This window comes from Canis lupus, chromosome 1 (assembly GCF_011100685.1).
Source record: "Canis lupus familiaris isolate Mischka breed German Shepherd chromosome 1, alternate assembly UU_Cfam_GSD_1.0, whole genome shotgun sequence".
Taxonomy (NCBI): Eukaryota; Metazoa; Chordata; class Mammalia; order Carnivora; family Canidae; genus Canis; species Canis lupus.
The window spans coordinates 66,481,179-66,498,238 of record NC_049222.1 but is presented as its reverse complement, the minus strand read 5'-3'; the positions used below and the strand labels follow the sequence as shown (position 1 = coordinate 66,498,238).

The 17,060-nt window shown below is 38.6% G+C and overlaps 1 protein-coding gene across 3 annotated transcripts in view; it reads right to left on the bottom strand.

Annotated features, from left to right (window-relative positions):
* Positions 1-1,768: 1,768 nt before the first annotated feature.
* The window catches only part of RSPO3 (R-spondin 3), an 83,696-nt gene continuing 68,404 nt past the window's right edge, over positions 1,769-17,060 (bottom strand). For 2 of the 3 annotated variants that reach the window (XM_038526733.1, XM_038526735.1), the window contains exons 5-6: positions 3,558-3,727; positions 1,769-2,127 (exon numbers count right to left, since the gene is read on the bottom strand). In XM_038526733.1, the coding sequence (XP_038382661.1) occupies positions 2,092-2,127; positions 3,558-3,727 (206 nt within the window). In that variant the 3' untranslated portion in view covers positions 1,769-2,091. Of the gene's footprint in view, positions 2,128-2,506; positions 3,728-17,060 lie in introns of those variants that run through there. The other variant, XM_038526734.1, reaches the window with a different exon arrangement.

Here is a 17,060-nt window from a genome sequence, read left to right as displayed (position 1 = left end):
ATCAATGGGAAAGCAGGTGTGTATGTTCACTGATACAATTCATATGTGTACTTTAAAGACTGAGTAACTTCTCAGTTTTAAGTGGGTTCAAGCCAAAATTGGTGTTGGCATTTTAGTTACTTATTATTGATTTCATGTCTGTGATTCTTACCCATATACCTTGAAATTATTACATGTGTACATTTATAAGGATAGTATCATTCATCATTACTTAAGAAATAAAGTTGGTTTATATGTGTGACTTGTGAAGTTAATCACTACTTTTCAGTGATAGTTATTTGTATAGAGAATAGTTACTATTATATTGAGTGATGGGACTTTTAATTCTCCTAACAACTTTCCCAGGTAGGTGTTGCCATTTCCATTTTTGCAGATGCGGAATGAAGACCGCGTAACTGGCTCAAGGTCACACAGGGAATGACAGTTAAGTAGCAGACTGAGATGTTGACACAGACTGCCTGACTTCAGCTCTATATAGAGAACCTCTCGCTTTCTTTGGGCTCTCCCTTTGTGAGGATATCTTGAAACCTTCCTTGCATTACTTGTATTGACATATTCCTTGTTTTCCTTCTCAGTGTTACTCGTTTCAATAGTTTAATAACCTCTCACGTGAACAGTTTGTAATTCAATGACATCAGAGTGCAATCTGTACCCTTTATGAGCCTATACATTTTCACTTTGGGGAAAGAGCAGAGTTGAGGAACCTGGAGGACACTGTCACTGGTGATGACTCATGAGGGCATCACCCCGAACTAAGAGAGGGATCCCATGCTCCCCGCCAGCGATCACTTCCAGCCCACCTCTCTCACACTGCACTTAGGAAAATGGGAGCCCAGAGCACTCAGGTGATTTGCCAGTGGTTAACATTTGGGGCTGAAACCTCACTTTGACGATGGAAGACGGACCTCCCCTCAGTCATAGAGTGGACTTTGGAGGCCAGGAGTGTGGATCAGACACAGATTGACAGTCGCTGCACTCTTGCGATTCTCTTTGAACCAAGAATTTACCAGCCATCCATTACCACCAACAGGTCACCAGATCCCAGGAACATAATCAGAGCAGAAAGTTAATGCCTTCGATGACTGGTGGGGGAAATGTACAGAAGTTGATCGTGAGTTTCTGCTCGGGGTTGAGTAGGCTGCCAGTTTGAAGATCATACTGTTTCCATGTGCCTCAAGATCTATTACAGGTACATTTAAAATTGATGTTATCTTTGTCTTCATTTATATTTCACCCAAACTAGGAATATTAATGCTAATTTTCATTTTTTCCCCTTTGTAATAATTCTACCTTTATTTAAGTGCTACATCAAGGGTTTAGATTATCTGCTGTTTTCTGGAGGACCTCAGGGTAAAAGTCTTGAGTCAAAACACACAGGAAGACTGATAGTCATTGCCACCACCCTTAGGTCCTGGTTAACTTGACTTTTTTTCCAGCACTGCGTTAACAGGCACAGACCTTCCTGGTAATTGCTTTTTGAAAGAATGGAGACAATGATTGACATAGAAAGAGATGAATAATTTGGCCACTTATGCTTGACTAGATAAGACTGAGGACAAAGATGAAGTCTGAAACCATCCAAAAGTTCTAGAACATGGGAATCTACTTCCACTTAATATAGTTTTGTAGAAAAAGGTTTATTTCTCCTTGGCGATATAAGTTGTGGTTGAAAATAGAATCATTTTTGTACATTGGGACTAGATCTAGTTAGTTGAAACACTCGTCTCATGCAGACTAGGAAAGAAAACACCAAAGTAAGAAACAGAAATGCATCATTCAAAAATTTTATATCTTGGAAGACAACAAGAGAAGTGGAAAACGAATTAAGCCAAGCAGTTCATGTGAACAGTACAGTTGGTGGAAAAAGAGTGACCAGAGATAGGCAGCCAGAAGCCAGACTGAGTTGCCAATTCTTCAGGAATCATCGATCGTTAGGGGGCTAGGAAGTGTAGTGGGCAGAGCAGCTGTGCGTCCTTCCATTACAACAGGAAGGCCAAGGTGTGCCACGAGATGCTGTGCCGCTTGCTCAGAGATGCCTCGTCCTGCCCCGGGCTGGCTGTGTCCTCTGTGAAACACTGGCGAGGCCTTCAGCTAGGATGACTTCAATCCCCAAAAGAGATCCACAGACTGAGAAAATATGGAGAAGAAAAGGCCAAATGTTCAAGATGCAGAGGAACTGACATACAAGGAAAGAGGATCATTTCTAAGCAAAGAAGGAGGTGCGGGGAGGGGGGGGTTGGTGGGGGGGGCAGTGAAATCATTTCGGGAGGCCTACGCATCTATAATTAGAGTTTTGTTGATTAAGAGAAAAGTTGAATAAATATCTCCTAATGTCCTCTAAGTAAATCTCTACCTACTTCCATAAAGGTGGATTCCAAAAAGCAAACACTGAGAAAGGGTAATATGTTCAGATTACACAGGCTACAGAATCCTGTTTCCTAGTTCACGAGTCTGTAAGAGTGACAATTTGCCAAAAGAACAAGCAATGAAACAAAAGGAACAAAGCTTTAAAAACTATCAACAAATATATTTATTGTGGTGGCTTTCCCCCCTACTAGATACACCTTGTTAGAAAGTAGTATCCCTTTTAGTTCCAGGTGGACCATGAAGCAGGTAATTAAAATCGTCTTTCCCTCCGAAAACACACGACCTTGCAAACATGTTCTAGTCTCCTTTGCTCTAGTTCTCGTTTTCTATGAGATCAGAATTTTCTTCTAGTAAGTATGATTTTTGCTTTTGGAAGTTATAGGTACATGTTTACAGACTTCTAGAACCCAGGGGGTAGCAGAGGCTGAACGGCACAGTGCTGACATCGACTGGAGACCTGTTCCAGGTAATCCCAACCCTTCACAGCTCTGTGAGGCCCAGAAGTCATCTCCAGCGCTACGGTGTCTTCCACACTGTGCCCTTCTCCACTCCCGGACAGGATGCTTAGCTCTGGTGTACGCCCTCACGTTTCCTGCGGAAGGACAGGGTGAGGGCGATAGAACCAATCTGAAAGCAGGTGTTCCTGCGGTGATCACTCCTAGGATTCCCAAGGCCAGGCCCTAATATCTGAGCACTCTCTAGATCTCCTGGACACAACGACACTGTTCTTTGAAAGGTGTTCCTCTTCCCTGATCTCTTATTTGCGCTGAAGGGATACTGCGTCTCTGAGTTTGCACAACTATCTTTCGCTTCTTAAAGCAGTAACTTGGAAACTTATTTTTATAGGGAAAAGATGTTGCTTCTCCAGATGTCATCGTGACGCTGTACATCTTACAGCCTATCGGTCATTATGTACAAAACTTCTCGTCTCTTAGAAATGCACAGAAGCACGTAAGAGAACCATTTGAAAACATCCCTTCTTTGAACTTTTGGCTCTTTGTTGTGAACTATGCTTGTATGAAGAGTATAGCGACTATTTGGAATGTTGTTTAGACTGAGCAGTAACTGACACGTTGTCCATTTGTGGTCCTAACGGCTAGAGCACCTGTCCTGGGCATCTGGCTGAGATAGCAGCATCTGAGTTTACAACGCTCTCATGGGACCCTCTAGTGTCCAGTGCTGACTGATACCGATTTCTGTTGTTTATCTTGGACCTTTCGCTTCTTCTGCTGCTGTTTGTCTTTGTTTTCTCGTGGTTCCGGGGTTTCTCTGCTGGGTTCCAGACCTTTGTTGTCAGGTACTGCGTCCTTACTCTCTTCCTTATTGGGTTTTTTCCTTTTCCTCTCCCTTCCTTTTTTTCCTGAAATGAAAGAAGACACCTTTTAAAAATACATTCAATCATGTTCTATTTGGTTATTCTAAGTCGTAAAAAAAAAAAAGAAAGAAAAAAAAACCGAATTAAATTTCTCTTAGGTTGCCTATCATACCCATAGGTACCAAGTACCTACTATTTAAATGGTTCACTCAGCTACTTTTCATTAAATCTGTATTACATTTCCAGAAATGTGAACGTGGAGCACAAAATATAATGAAGCAATTAATAATACAGTAGTTTTGAACAGTAGAGAGTTCTATACTTAACGTTTGGTGATTATTTTACATAATAGTTAGCCTATGAGTATTTTACATAAAGTTTTGATAAGATTTCTTGCCATGTAAGGGATTTTTGACCTGTATATTATGTTATCTGGCTCCTGTTTAAGACATGACTTTGTATTCAAAATTTCCAAGGAGCAGTTACAGATTTGCAATCTGCTGATATAACCGCATGCCATCTACAAAAAGGCAGTTGCTTTACATAACAAATATGTGAATACCAGGATAACTGTACTTTCTTTTTTTAAATTAAAAAAAAATAAAAAAAATAGATTTTATTTATTCCTGAGACACACACACACACAGAGGCAGAGACTCAGGCAGAGGGAGAAGCAGGCTCCCTGTGGGGAGCCCGATGCGGGACTGATCACACCCTGAGCTGAAGGCAAAGGCTCAACCACTGAGCCACCCAGGCGTCCCTAACTGTACTTTATTTCAGCACAAATGTTTATATGGTGAAACTGATTTCCTCTGCAATCACATGCCGGAGCGGTGGTAACTATAACTTATCAATAACCCTACGCCGTCAGCTGTGAGGGCAGGAACATTGCATCTCTGTTACTCAAGTGAGTGAGTATTTATCGGATATATACTGGGTTCCGTGGACAACCCTCATCTTGAACTGGGTTTGAGGCATGGATTCACATCAGGTTCACAGTACGGGGTTATTTTAAAAAGTGGAATCCACACGACTTTAAAGGATCTGATGTGGGAAGGCATACCGCAAAGTAGACTGGAGCCGGGGTGAAGAACTGAGATTCATTCTGTTGGCATCAGGAAAGTGCTAAGAGTTTTAGGGGAAGAGAGTAATTTGAGCAGAGTGCACCAGACTTGCACCAAATTGGATGGATTGTTTTCATTTACTTTTTTATTTTTCTTGTCTTGCTTCTTGTTTTCATTTATTTATAGACAGCAAATCACCTAGGTATTTTATTCTCATGTAAACATTATAACTATATAGTCAACAGTGCAAAATAATTTCTGAGGGGCCTGGTTTTTGTAACATCCACCGCTATATATATATATATATATATATATATATATATATATATTCCCAATGAGGAATTACTGGATTGAATCAATATCTTTAGGAAATGAAAACTAGGAACCGACTACTCCTTGATGTGGGACCAATTCTGATAATGTGCATCCCTCCCTACAGGCTGAGCCATGTAAAGTTTGAAATTAGTATCTGTCTACAAAAAATCATTTTGGACAAAGCATTTTGGAGAATTTATTTGTATGCGAGAACTGAAATATTTTCATGTCCTGAAATAGGCTGCAAATATTGAACTCAGTGGTTTGGCTTTCTGCTTCTTGAGCTCAGGTTACAGAATCGTAGGGAGCAATATTATTAATACTGCACATGTATCTCGGGCCAACAAAATCTCCTTGGATTAATGATTTTATGCCACAACTAGCTTTGTCTGAGACTATATTTATAAAACCTTCCAACTACTTTATGAAAACTTGCCTTGTTGGGCCCAACATAATGCACCTCCATATTCTGGACTCTAAAAAAGGCAGCTAACAAAAATGAGACTTCGTACCACTGTCACACAAGTATCAGTCGAATTGTTTTTGGTATGTAGAGATGAACAAAAAAATGTCAGAGCTGGCTATGATGGCTGGAGCTGAACTATTTGTACACTGGTTGACCAATTCCATTATTCTTTTCACTTGAAAGAATTTGCTGGATTGATAAAATTTCTGTGGAAGGAATCCTTTTTTTTTTTTTTTTGGTTGTTGTTGTTGCTTGTTTCTTTTCTCATCCTGGCTTTAATTACAACACATTTAAAGTGTTGACTTGAACTTGATAACTGAACAGAGAAAACCGAAGGGTAAATTTACCTTCCCGAATATGCAGCGTAATTTAATTTTCATGAAACCATACAAGGTGAGAGAGAAATGCTGGTTTTCATGATATGTGCCTGGTTTTCTGAAGGACATGGCTGCAAAGGTTAGATTACATGATATTTCCATTTCAAGAAGCTTTTGGAGGTGTTCAAGTTCAACTCTAAAAAAATTGTCAGTGAAAATTATTCCAAAGTTCCATAAAAAACTACTGACCCCAAACAACATGTTATTTTTGTGGAAATTATCCAAAAGTTCAGTGTTTGACATTGTTCTCTTGATGATGGTCCAACATCTTACAGCTGTGATCTTAACCATAATATTCTGAACACATAAGGAATATATTGTTTCTTTCTTGGCCACAGATTGATTTATACGTTTTTTAGCCACACGTGACAATATACTTCAGCTTACAGTGCATTTCTGCTTATTAGCAAACTGATATGATTATTTCTTAAGACAGGCAGAAACATTTTTGGAAGTAGCATGAAACTTAGTATTATAGTTTTATTATCCAAGGAATAACTATTTGGTCTGGGCGGTGAGTGTAAGGGGAGCTCTAGTAAAGGAACAGGAAACTAGCACATTGTACATTATTGTTGCCCAACAGAGGGCTATTGCACAATAGAAAAATGGGATTATTATTTTTTACACACCATGTGTTAGTGGTTGGAAGCACTAACTACCCTTTTGCATAAATAATCTATTTTCCTCTCGTCCAAGAAATAAAATAGAAATGCAGGAGAGTGGCTGAAGCCCACTAAAAATCACGTGCGATTTGGGAAATTTTGTAAGGTTTTCATTAAAGGGGACTTCTCTCTCTATTCTGATGACTTTTTATTGCAGTGGTCAATGGTTGTTTACGCTTCTTTTGGGGAGTTTGCAAACCAAGCAAACATTACAATCTCACATACGTGTTTGTGTTTCGTCATTTGCGGGTTATGCACGCGTCCACAGGCGCACATGCACCAGAATTGGGCTGTAGAGTGTCCTCGGGATTAAAAGAATGTTCATCATCCCCCCCCCCCCCCCATGTTCTAGGTAGGAGGGCGATGTTGGATAGAGACCATCCACGAGGAATCAAGTACGACCTGAGCCTTTCTGGTGCAATGTTTGTTGAAGATTGTTGTTTTTAGAGCCGGAAAAGCACAGTGCTCAGATTCTGGGTCTGCCACCAACCGGCTGGGTGACTCTTGGCAATTCCTTAGTATCTTGCAGGATCAGCTCCCTGATATTTTAAAATTTTAAAAACTCATTACTACTTGCTAAATGTGACGATTACATGAGATGCTTGTGAAGCACTTAGCGTGGTGCCTGGCACACATTAATCACAGGAGAAATGAAAACTAATGTTTTTAACTCATTACACAAACATGGATTAAGCTTCTACTCCATGCCAAAAAGTGTGTTACAACTTGGGGATGTAGATGAGACATGGAGACACGAGCAATAATTATAGTTACAAGCTAAGGGTGAAATGCAGAGAGGCATGTACAAGCTCCTAGTGGGAGCACAGCAAGGAAGGCATTAGCCTCTAGCAAGGCAGACTGAAAAAGGCTCCCCGGATGGGGTGATGTCTTGGAGCCTTAAAAAAACGAGTGAGCGTTTGCCAGGCCTGCGAGGGCAAAAGGGCATGTCGGGCAGGGAACAGCATGTCAGCGAAGGCACGCAAGGGCATGGTGAATCTGGGGAACTGAGAAAGTAGACTTCCTTGGTTGGATCACAGTCTAAATATAGGACATTACTCAGGGAAGCTGGAATGATATGCAGGACTCAATTGCCATGTTGGGAGTTTGTCCCGATGCTCAGTGATACTGAAAACCAGAAAAGAGCAAGTATCAGAGTCTGAGAGCAGGGCAGAACTTGGGTGTTTCTGTGACTACTTCAGAAAAGGCCAATATGATACACCGACCTGTGACCTTATTTCCAGTTTCAGGAACACTTTTGTAGGTAATTAGAACCCATAGAGGGAGCATAGGCAGTGACAGGTATTTATTGCTGAGCCTGAACTTAAAAAAAAAAAAAAAAAAAGCTAAAATCTCCGTGCAGACCAGCCTAGCCACATACTGTTTAAGATTTCACTGCAAACCAGTATCACATAATTGGACAAGTGATTGATATTTTTGAGATGCTGAAATTATTTCCTATTAATACAGAAATACATGGGCATTTATCTAAGCACCTCCTCGGGCCTTCTGCAGGCCAGTTTCCCAGGCATGGATGGCTTTGAGGAATACACATTCCTAGGCCCCACCTCCAGAGATTATGATTCAGTAGGTTACGATGGGACCAGGAACCTGTAGTCAATAAGTTCACCCCGAGTTTATTCCGATGTGCAGCCACAATTAGAAGTGATAGCTATAGACCAATAGGAGATCCAATTTCCTTAAATGTATACTCTCAACATTTATTTCAGATCACATGGTTTCTCAATAATTTCCATATATATGGAAATTAATATATCAATATACTAATTAATACATAAATAACATATAATTAATGTATCAACATGGAAATTAATATATTAATATAAAATATTAATAATATGGAAATTAATATATAAATGATATAAAATTAATATATATTAATAATATGGAAATTAGTATATTTATATATATGGTATTTTGTTGACATACTGTAGCTACTAATTTTTAAGGCAAGTTTTCTGATCAGGTGCCTGTGAAACAGACACCTAAATACGAAATGAAAATTAGTGGCAGGTTGTCTTTTTAAAATGTGTTCAAATAGATATATTAACTAAAAGGAATAAACACGTAGAGAAGAACAAAGAGAGAAGGAAACAGTCCTGAATTATTTTTCCTAAATTATGTCTTACTTATTTAAGCTCTAAGAGAAAAATGAAAACTATAGAAAATGCTAAGTTACCTTTGAAAATGTGATAGGCTTAGAAATGAAAAAGTTGCTTCCCTAGCTAGAATCAGAGAGAGACCTTATTTGTTAGGAATTACTCAAAATGTGAATATCAGTTCTCTGAATGTTTAGGGATGTCTGCGCACGGTCTTTATTTCTTGCTGAATTTCTTGCAGGACACCACTAAGGGGAGCCATTGAGCTTTCAGTAGCTCCACTTCCAAGGCCAGCTGTTATAATTTTTCTCAAAAAGCTGAAAATGAATCCCACACTCTAGACAGAGGACTACATATCACTGAATCTATAACTAAAACCAATTAAATAAATATGCCGCTAAAATATAAGATGTATTGCTAGGTCTCTTCACTGGATGTGGAATGCAGTTCAACTGGAAATGCATGGATTTATATCTTCAAAAAGGCACAAATGGTGTGAAAATGGGGTTAATTTTATGATTCGTAAATCTAGAATTGACCTGATTTTTATGTATAGAGGATGAAAATTCCTATTTTTATTTCTTTTAGTTAACATATCACTGGAGAAAGTTTGCAGAGGAGGGGAAATTGCTACAGTGTAACTTCTTTAGCAGTTAGATCCCTCAGGTATGTGGATACACCTGTGATGCTTCGGAATGGGGGCCGCACTAACACAGAAAGACCCAAAGGGAAAGAGCACAGCTGGAAGTCAGAAAGGCCAAAGTCCTTTTCAGCTCTCCGACTGCCACGAAGATTTAACTTGAGAAATGCATTCAGACCTTTGGTCTTTTTTAAAAAATAAAATAGAAATACTTATCTCCTTGATATTACTCTAACCTAGGAATTTATAACAAATATAGCAAAAATATATGAAACAATGGATTTGTAAGCAGTTTTCTGTTTTCTCCAAATTGAAGTTTAAAGCTACCCAAATTATTGACCCTATAGTTTTTAATACCTGAATTAATTTAATTGCATTTCTATTTACCTTCCAAGATGCTTCTGGTTAATTATTGCTCGAAAAATAATTGGGCACAGAAGCAGTACTCTACCGAACGCTGTTAATTTGGGAAATGACCTTGAACTATTTTTGCAAAGATAGATAGTTCTGATCATCACAATATATTAGGATCGAAGCAGCATTTTCCCACCAGTTGAAGAGGACTCATGTAAGAGATGCAATGTATTTGTGTCACCTTCTTTGGGGAATTCCGAAATGAAACCGTCCTGATTGTAAGACACTGAGTGTGAATTTTAGGAGGTGACGGTGGACAAACCCATGTGTCTTAGCCTGGCACTCGGGGTCCTGGTCCCCTGTCCTGGCTCCCGCTCACTTTGTCATTCACTTCCATGGCTTCCTACTCTGCTTCCTCGCCCCCCTAGCACTCTACTCACCACCACCCACTATGCTTACTGATCCCTCAGGTCCGAGGCATTCACTACAGTGGATTCTCTAGCGTCCCTTGCTCTAACTCAGACTATGTGTTGAACTCTCTGCCCTGTGTCCCTTCTTCAGGGGCACTTTCGTCACTCTCTCCCCTTTTCCTGGATTAGATGACTTCTATTTCTAACCTCTTTGCCCAGTAAGCTCCCAACTAGTAGCCTGTTGCAGTAATCCTGGTGAGGATGACTAGGGTGGTCTGTTTCTAAAAAGAGTAAGAGTCATGGGAATTAAAGTTCAATGGACACTTGTAGGTTCCAGGCATCCCTCCTCCGCCTCTATTCTCCTTGAAGGAGAAGGAGAAGGAGAAGGAGAAGGAGAAGGAGAAGGGAGAAGGAGAAGGAGAAGAGACAAGAAGAAAGAAGAAGAAGAGCGAGGGATGAGGAGGAGGAGGAGAGGAGGAGGAGGCGGGGAGGAGGAGGAGGAGGGAGAGAGGAGAGGGAGAAGGAGGAGATCTTAGGGACCGGAGGATCCGGGGAGAGGAGGGGGGGGAGGAGGGGAGGAGGAGAGGAGGTGGATGAGGATGGATTCGGAGAGTTTTCTTCTTCCTTCTTCTTCTTCTTCTTCGTCTTTCTTCTTCTTCTTCTTCTTCTTCTTCTTTTCTTCTCTTCTTCTTCCTGTTCTCCTCCTCCTTCACTCTTCCTCTTCTCCTCCTCCTCCTCCTTCTCCTTCTCCTAAGGTTTATTTGAGAGAGGGCGAGCGAGCGAGTGTGGGGAGGGGCAGGAGCACAGGAGAGGGAAAGAACGTCAAGCAGACCCAGAATGGGATGCGGGGCTGGATCTCACAGCCCTGAGATGCAATCACGACCTGCACTGAAACTTGAGTCCGCAGCTCAGTGACCACAGCACCCAGGTGGCCCTGCAGCAGGTGCACTCCTAGGCGAGAGTGAGAGCCCCAGGTCTACAGGCTTCACTATAACCTTCCTCTGACCCTGGGGAAAGGGAGGCCCTTCACCCCTGTGCCCTTTGGCCCTGTCCCACCCCCAGGAGCACACCAAGAAACACGGCCTCGCTCTACTTCACCAGAAGCTACTGAGGAAAAAGAATGGGGCGAGGACAGCATGTGGGCTAACCTGACACGACCCGGAGTTTTGTAGAAATTATGGTTTAGAATAGACTTCCTTAACCTCGACATTTGGACCCATCTGGGAAGAGATGCTCTGTGTCTGCACCAGCCAGCACCTCATTCTCTCCCCTCTACTTTCCTATCGCTACTGTCTACTTAGTTTGCAATATTTCCATCCCCTTTCCAGGATATAGTATATGTGAATTTTGGACACTATTTACCTATTATCTCATTTACATGTAACTTAGAGATGTTATTTTTGCCTTTAAACTATCCCTGCTACGTTTCTGAAATCCTCATAAAAAGATCAGAGATTTTTACATTTTGTGACACGATTTTGTTACACTTTTGTTATCGAGAGAAAGAGAGAAACTGTACTGGTTTACATGTAAAAATCCCAGTGAGGCACAAAGGTATTCTTATTGTAAATCATTTCATTTTATAGCAAACATCATAGATATCAACAATGATGAATTTTTAGAACTTCTGTTTTCATAATCTGCTTCCGCATAAGAAACTCTTTTGTCAAGTCAACGACTTTCCTTCACAAATTGATTATTTTCAATTTGCCTTCACAGATTTTCTTTTCCCCTCTGTTGTTTAGATCATTTCATTACACACTGAAGATTCAGTATCTGGAATTTTGAATTTTAGTTCTGTGCTGACAGAAATTTCCATGGCCCTTTCACCCGAGGTAACTCTTTTCCATCTCATTGCTTTTGCTGCCTAGACCCCAGCCTGGACTCCTTGCACTGAAGAGGGACGTTAGCTAGAATACAAAAGAAACTGTTAGAGAGGCTGGATATTGCATACCGGGCATATGAGCAGGTCTTCCTGTTGTAAATAAATCAGGGTTAAAACAATAGTTAAAAGCACAAAGGAGAAAGCACCCAAAGTTATTATTATTTTTTTACTATTTGCATTATTTACAATCTACTCATTATAAATGTAAAGAGTATCCCGTATCTTATTTTATGATATTTTAAAAACATAGCAGGGCATTACAACTGATAGAACCATTTTATTTAGGTAACTATTTTAAGTTTCGTATTCTTTTATGTAAGCTTCTTTCTCTTGAATCCACTACCTTTTGGTTAAAAGTTCATTGGACATGCATAATTTCTGTGTTTGTTTTTTCTCAGTGCAAAAATCCTTGACTTTGAAATTCTATCCACCACATTAGGTCAGATTACAAGATTCTTGGAAGCTAAATCGCACACATTAATTTATATGTTGAAAATTTTGTGGTCTAAGTATGTTTGCATAATGTGCTTTGAACTAGATCTTGGGTCTTATATAAGTGTATCTACTGGATAAGCAAGTAAACTTATTCTGATTTTCACTTGTTGTCAGTGAGTGTCCTGATAAACTTCACCTATTAAATCCAGTCAAATCGAGTACTTTTGCCATGAATTTCATGGCCAGTTTGTGAAATGAGTATCAGCTGGTCTCTCATGGAAAAAATGACTCTGCATATGATATTCTGTTTGTTTTATATACTGTTTATGAACTTAAAATAGGGGGATTAATGTGTATACTGCTTTCCTTCAGAAATTTAGATAATGGTGTGGCTGGATCCACTATTTCAAACAGCACTGAAGCCTGCCTGGTTGCCCTGATGAATGTCCTCCCCGAAATTTTCGGCTTAGACCCGTCTTCTCAAACTATTAGTGACAATTTAAAAGATGAATTGATGTATTTCTCTTTTTAGTAACCACATACTCTCCTCATTGCCCATCCCAGGCTCATGCTGGCGGCTGCTATAGACCAGCAGCTTGTAACTCGAGGTACAAAATGTGTGTGTGTGTGAGTCTGTGGAATGTTTATGTCAAATATTTCTTTCACATCATCTTTAAAAAAAAATCTATTGCATTCCACCATAGCCAGAATATGGAAAGAGCCCAGATGTCCACAGATGGATGAATGGATGAAGATGTGGTGTGTGTGTATATATATTCAATGGAATATTATTCAGCCATCCAAAAGAATGAAATCTTTTTGCTATTTGCAATGATGTTGATAGAACTAGAGGATATAATGCTAAGTGAAATAAATCAGGCTGAGAAGACAAATACCGTATGATTTCACTAATATGTGGAATTGAAGAAAACAGGTGAACATAGGGGAAGGGAAGGAAAAATACAATTAAGATGAAAACAGAGAGGGAGGCAAACGTAAGAGACTCTTAACTATAGTAAACAAACTGGGGGTTGCTGGAGAGGAGGGGGGTGGAGGGATAGTGGAATGAGGTGATGGGCAGTAAGGAGGGCACGTGATGTAATGAGCACTGGGTGTTATTTGCAGCTGATGAATCATTAAATTCTACCCCTGAAACTAATAGTACATGATATGTTAATTACATTGGATTTAAATAAAAAGTTAAAGAAAAATCTATTGCAGCAATTCAAATATTTTAGAAGGCCAGTAAAATAGCCTCTTTGACAAAAAAATTTCCTATCGCACACATATTGCCAGACCTAAAGTATATAAATAGCATCATAAATAGGTCTTCTTATTAAATTATTTTAAAGCAGAGTACATAATTGTCATTCAGACTACTTCTAGAGTTATTCCTTTAAGAAGTCTGGAAACATTATTTCTTTATTTTTTTATTTATTTATTTATTTTTTTACATTATTTCTTTAGTATTACATTATAATAATTCTTTTTTCAAACTTTCATGCTCTTTGTGATAAATCAGTTTGCCTGATTGTGTCAATTTGCATTTTAAATGTGTATTCAACATATCACTAATCGACAATTAAGTTGAAACTGCTAGGTTTGAAAAATCTGGGTCCTAAATATTTTTTCCCTCGTTAATTTTATTTTCTTGCTCTAAATCTTTCTGAGTTGATAGTTCATGTTACCCCCATCTTTAAAACACATATTAAAGTAACACAATAAAGAATGCTTAAATTTGTGACTTACCCCATTCATTTACCTTAGAAAACCATAAACCTCAGTTGTATCAATATTTGATTCTGAAAGTTAATGTTTTTAAAATTTTTTTTCTGTCCTTACATATTCCTCTCAGGAGGGAGCACTGTATAATAGCAAGTTTTCATGCAGAGCTTGGAATAACATTGGTATTTGAATTTTCCCCATTTTTCTTTAGTTAGGTATATAGGTTCACAGTTCAGTCCTTCACACTTGAAATACATGCTCTGGAATTTGTTTAGTGTAAATATCCACCAAATGCCTTCCCCCCCTTCCCTTTTTTAAAGAGAATCACTAAGCCAAGAGAGCACTGTCTTCATCTTTGATGAAATATAGCTTTCCAATTAACAGGAAAGTCCTTCATTTCAAAAGCCTGAACAAAATGCTACTTGAAAATTCATTCCAGCTGGTTAAGTCGAAGAACTGAAAGAATTCCAAAGAAAGAATATTCTCTTGGCATTTATCATTTGATTTTCATTTGGATAAATTTCTGTTTGTTCCAAGAACTTGCCTCAGAATTTTGTTCTTCTGAGACAGAAAGAGAAGTGTTGATAGCCATGTTTGACTGCGCTCTACTTCTTCCCTTACTCAAATTGTCTACTTGGTTGTATTGACAGAAGGGGATGGCCTCACACTTGCTGACACATTTGCAGTGATTGATTATCCCAGAAATGTTGATATTATTCTAATCTCTTTCATCATTTTATGCACTAGTTGATTCTGATGTTGAATTCTCATTCACAGCCCACTTTTTCTTTTCTTTGAAGCTTTTTTATTGTTCTATGGGGGGAAGAAATGAAACTGTAATATGGAATCACAGAAGGAAAAACAACTACCAAGTCTCCTATTTAGCATGTGTGACTCCAGGATGTTTTTAGTAGAGATGTCACACATACTTATTTATAGCTATAATTTAATATTTTCAGCCATTTATTGATTACCTATGTAAAGTTCACTTTTTTTCAGTACATTCTCAATGTTTTCACCTTGCATCAGGTTTTAAAAAAATGCTTTTTAGTTACCGACTCTATCTCAAACTATTGATTTCTGAAATTAGTTTGGAAAACGGAAAAATCTCATTTAGCTCCTACTGTATTAAAATTTGTAATAAATAAATCTTATTCATAATGTAAATAAGATCACAAGCAGGATTTTTCACCTATGGCAGATGATGCAAACTTTAGGTACTTTTTATCCTGCTCTCTTGGTGCAAATATCTGCTCCTAATTAGAAATACTTTCCACATGCATTTTCCAAAACTAGTGAGATAGCTCCTTATAATTATGTCATCAATACTGGTTACATATACTTGAGTGGAATACACTGGTTTAATTTCTTGAAAACATTTTGGCAACTGAATGCTTGCTAACCTAGAAATATTTGGCCCTATAATTAAGCCAGATTAGTAAGATTTTACTGTATCTCATTTTATAGCTTTCACTGTACTCCTTTTATCACTGCACTGATGTGCTTTAGGGTGAGAGAAGGCACTTAGAAGGGTAGGCACATGTGCAGCAAATATGTGTGCATGTTTGTGTGTATATATAACTATATATGCACATATTTATTTTTAGGTTCCTTCCCACTGTAAATGAAAAAAGTTCCATTTTTTTCTGGTGGATTTAAAATATCAATCAAAGACTGAAAGCTTGTTTTACCATTTAATTTTCAACAAGTCTAAAAAGGAGATTCATCCTATGATGACTGTTCTTCAGAAGATTGATCCTTTAAAATTAACAGACTCTGCTAGGCTCTATGACTTTTAATATTTTCTTATCAAATGTTGTTTCCCATATGTCAAATTAACACTTACATCCTCCTTTTTTCTTCAAGAACTTTCAAAATGTTGTGAGGAAAACAGAATATGGTCCTCTAAAAAGCATCTGATTAATGCAGAAGAAGTTAAAGAATTACTTTTATTCTTTGGACACACAACCTTCTGTATGTGGACTTTCTCTCCCAACACTGACGTGATCATTGGAAGCCCAATTTCCTACTAGTTCATTTCCTAATTAGTTCATTTCCTTCCATTGTTTTGACTGGGTCCTTAAATGTACCATAATAGATTATCTACTGAATTTTTATCTATATTCTCAGGCATTTTTGTCATATGTCAAGGTGATATTGAACTATATTATTTTTTGTAATATTAGGAATATGTAGTAATAATTGCAAAAATGATGAACTTATTCTTGTAGAAATGCAACCTTAATTTTGATTCTCTGTAAAAATATTTCAAGGAAACACAATTCACAGAACAGGTTATTTTGGTGGTAAGTAGATAATATTGGGGCTTTTAGCAGTGGGTTTCTGATTCATTCATTGCATAATTTTGTACACAGAGAACCTTGAATGTATGAGACCCGCCTAACAGGTACACAGGTAAGCACTGTTACCATTGCTCCAAAGAGTGTAGTGGTTGCTCTGCCTTTTTTTTTTTTTTTTAACGAGATCCTGTATGCAGTAGCTACTCAATAAATATTTGTTGAAAAACTTAAATGAAAGATAAATAATATTCTCTTTTTCCTGATTTCATGCCTATCATTTTATTTGAAGGAAAGTTGGGGAAGGACGGGTATATAGAAAGATGCTTTTGATGTTATTCTTATATCATGGCAAGCATGCCATGATTATTCAGTATTTCAATCAAACAACTTGTCTTTTTTTTTCCTTAGAGATAGAGATGGGGGTTGGTGGTGGGGAGAGGTGCAGAGGGAGAGGGAGAGAGAGAGAATCCCGAGCAGGCCCCAAGCCCAGTGCAAAGCCTCATGCGGAGCTCAATCTCTTGACCCTGAAATCATGAATCAAGTCAAAATCAAGAGTTGGATGCGAAGCCAACCGAGCCAACTAAGCACCCCTCAAACAACTTGTATTAATGAGTGCCATTTATTATTA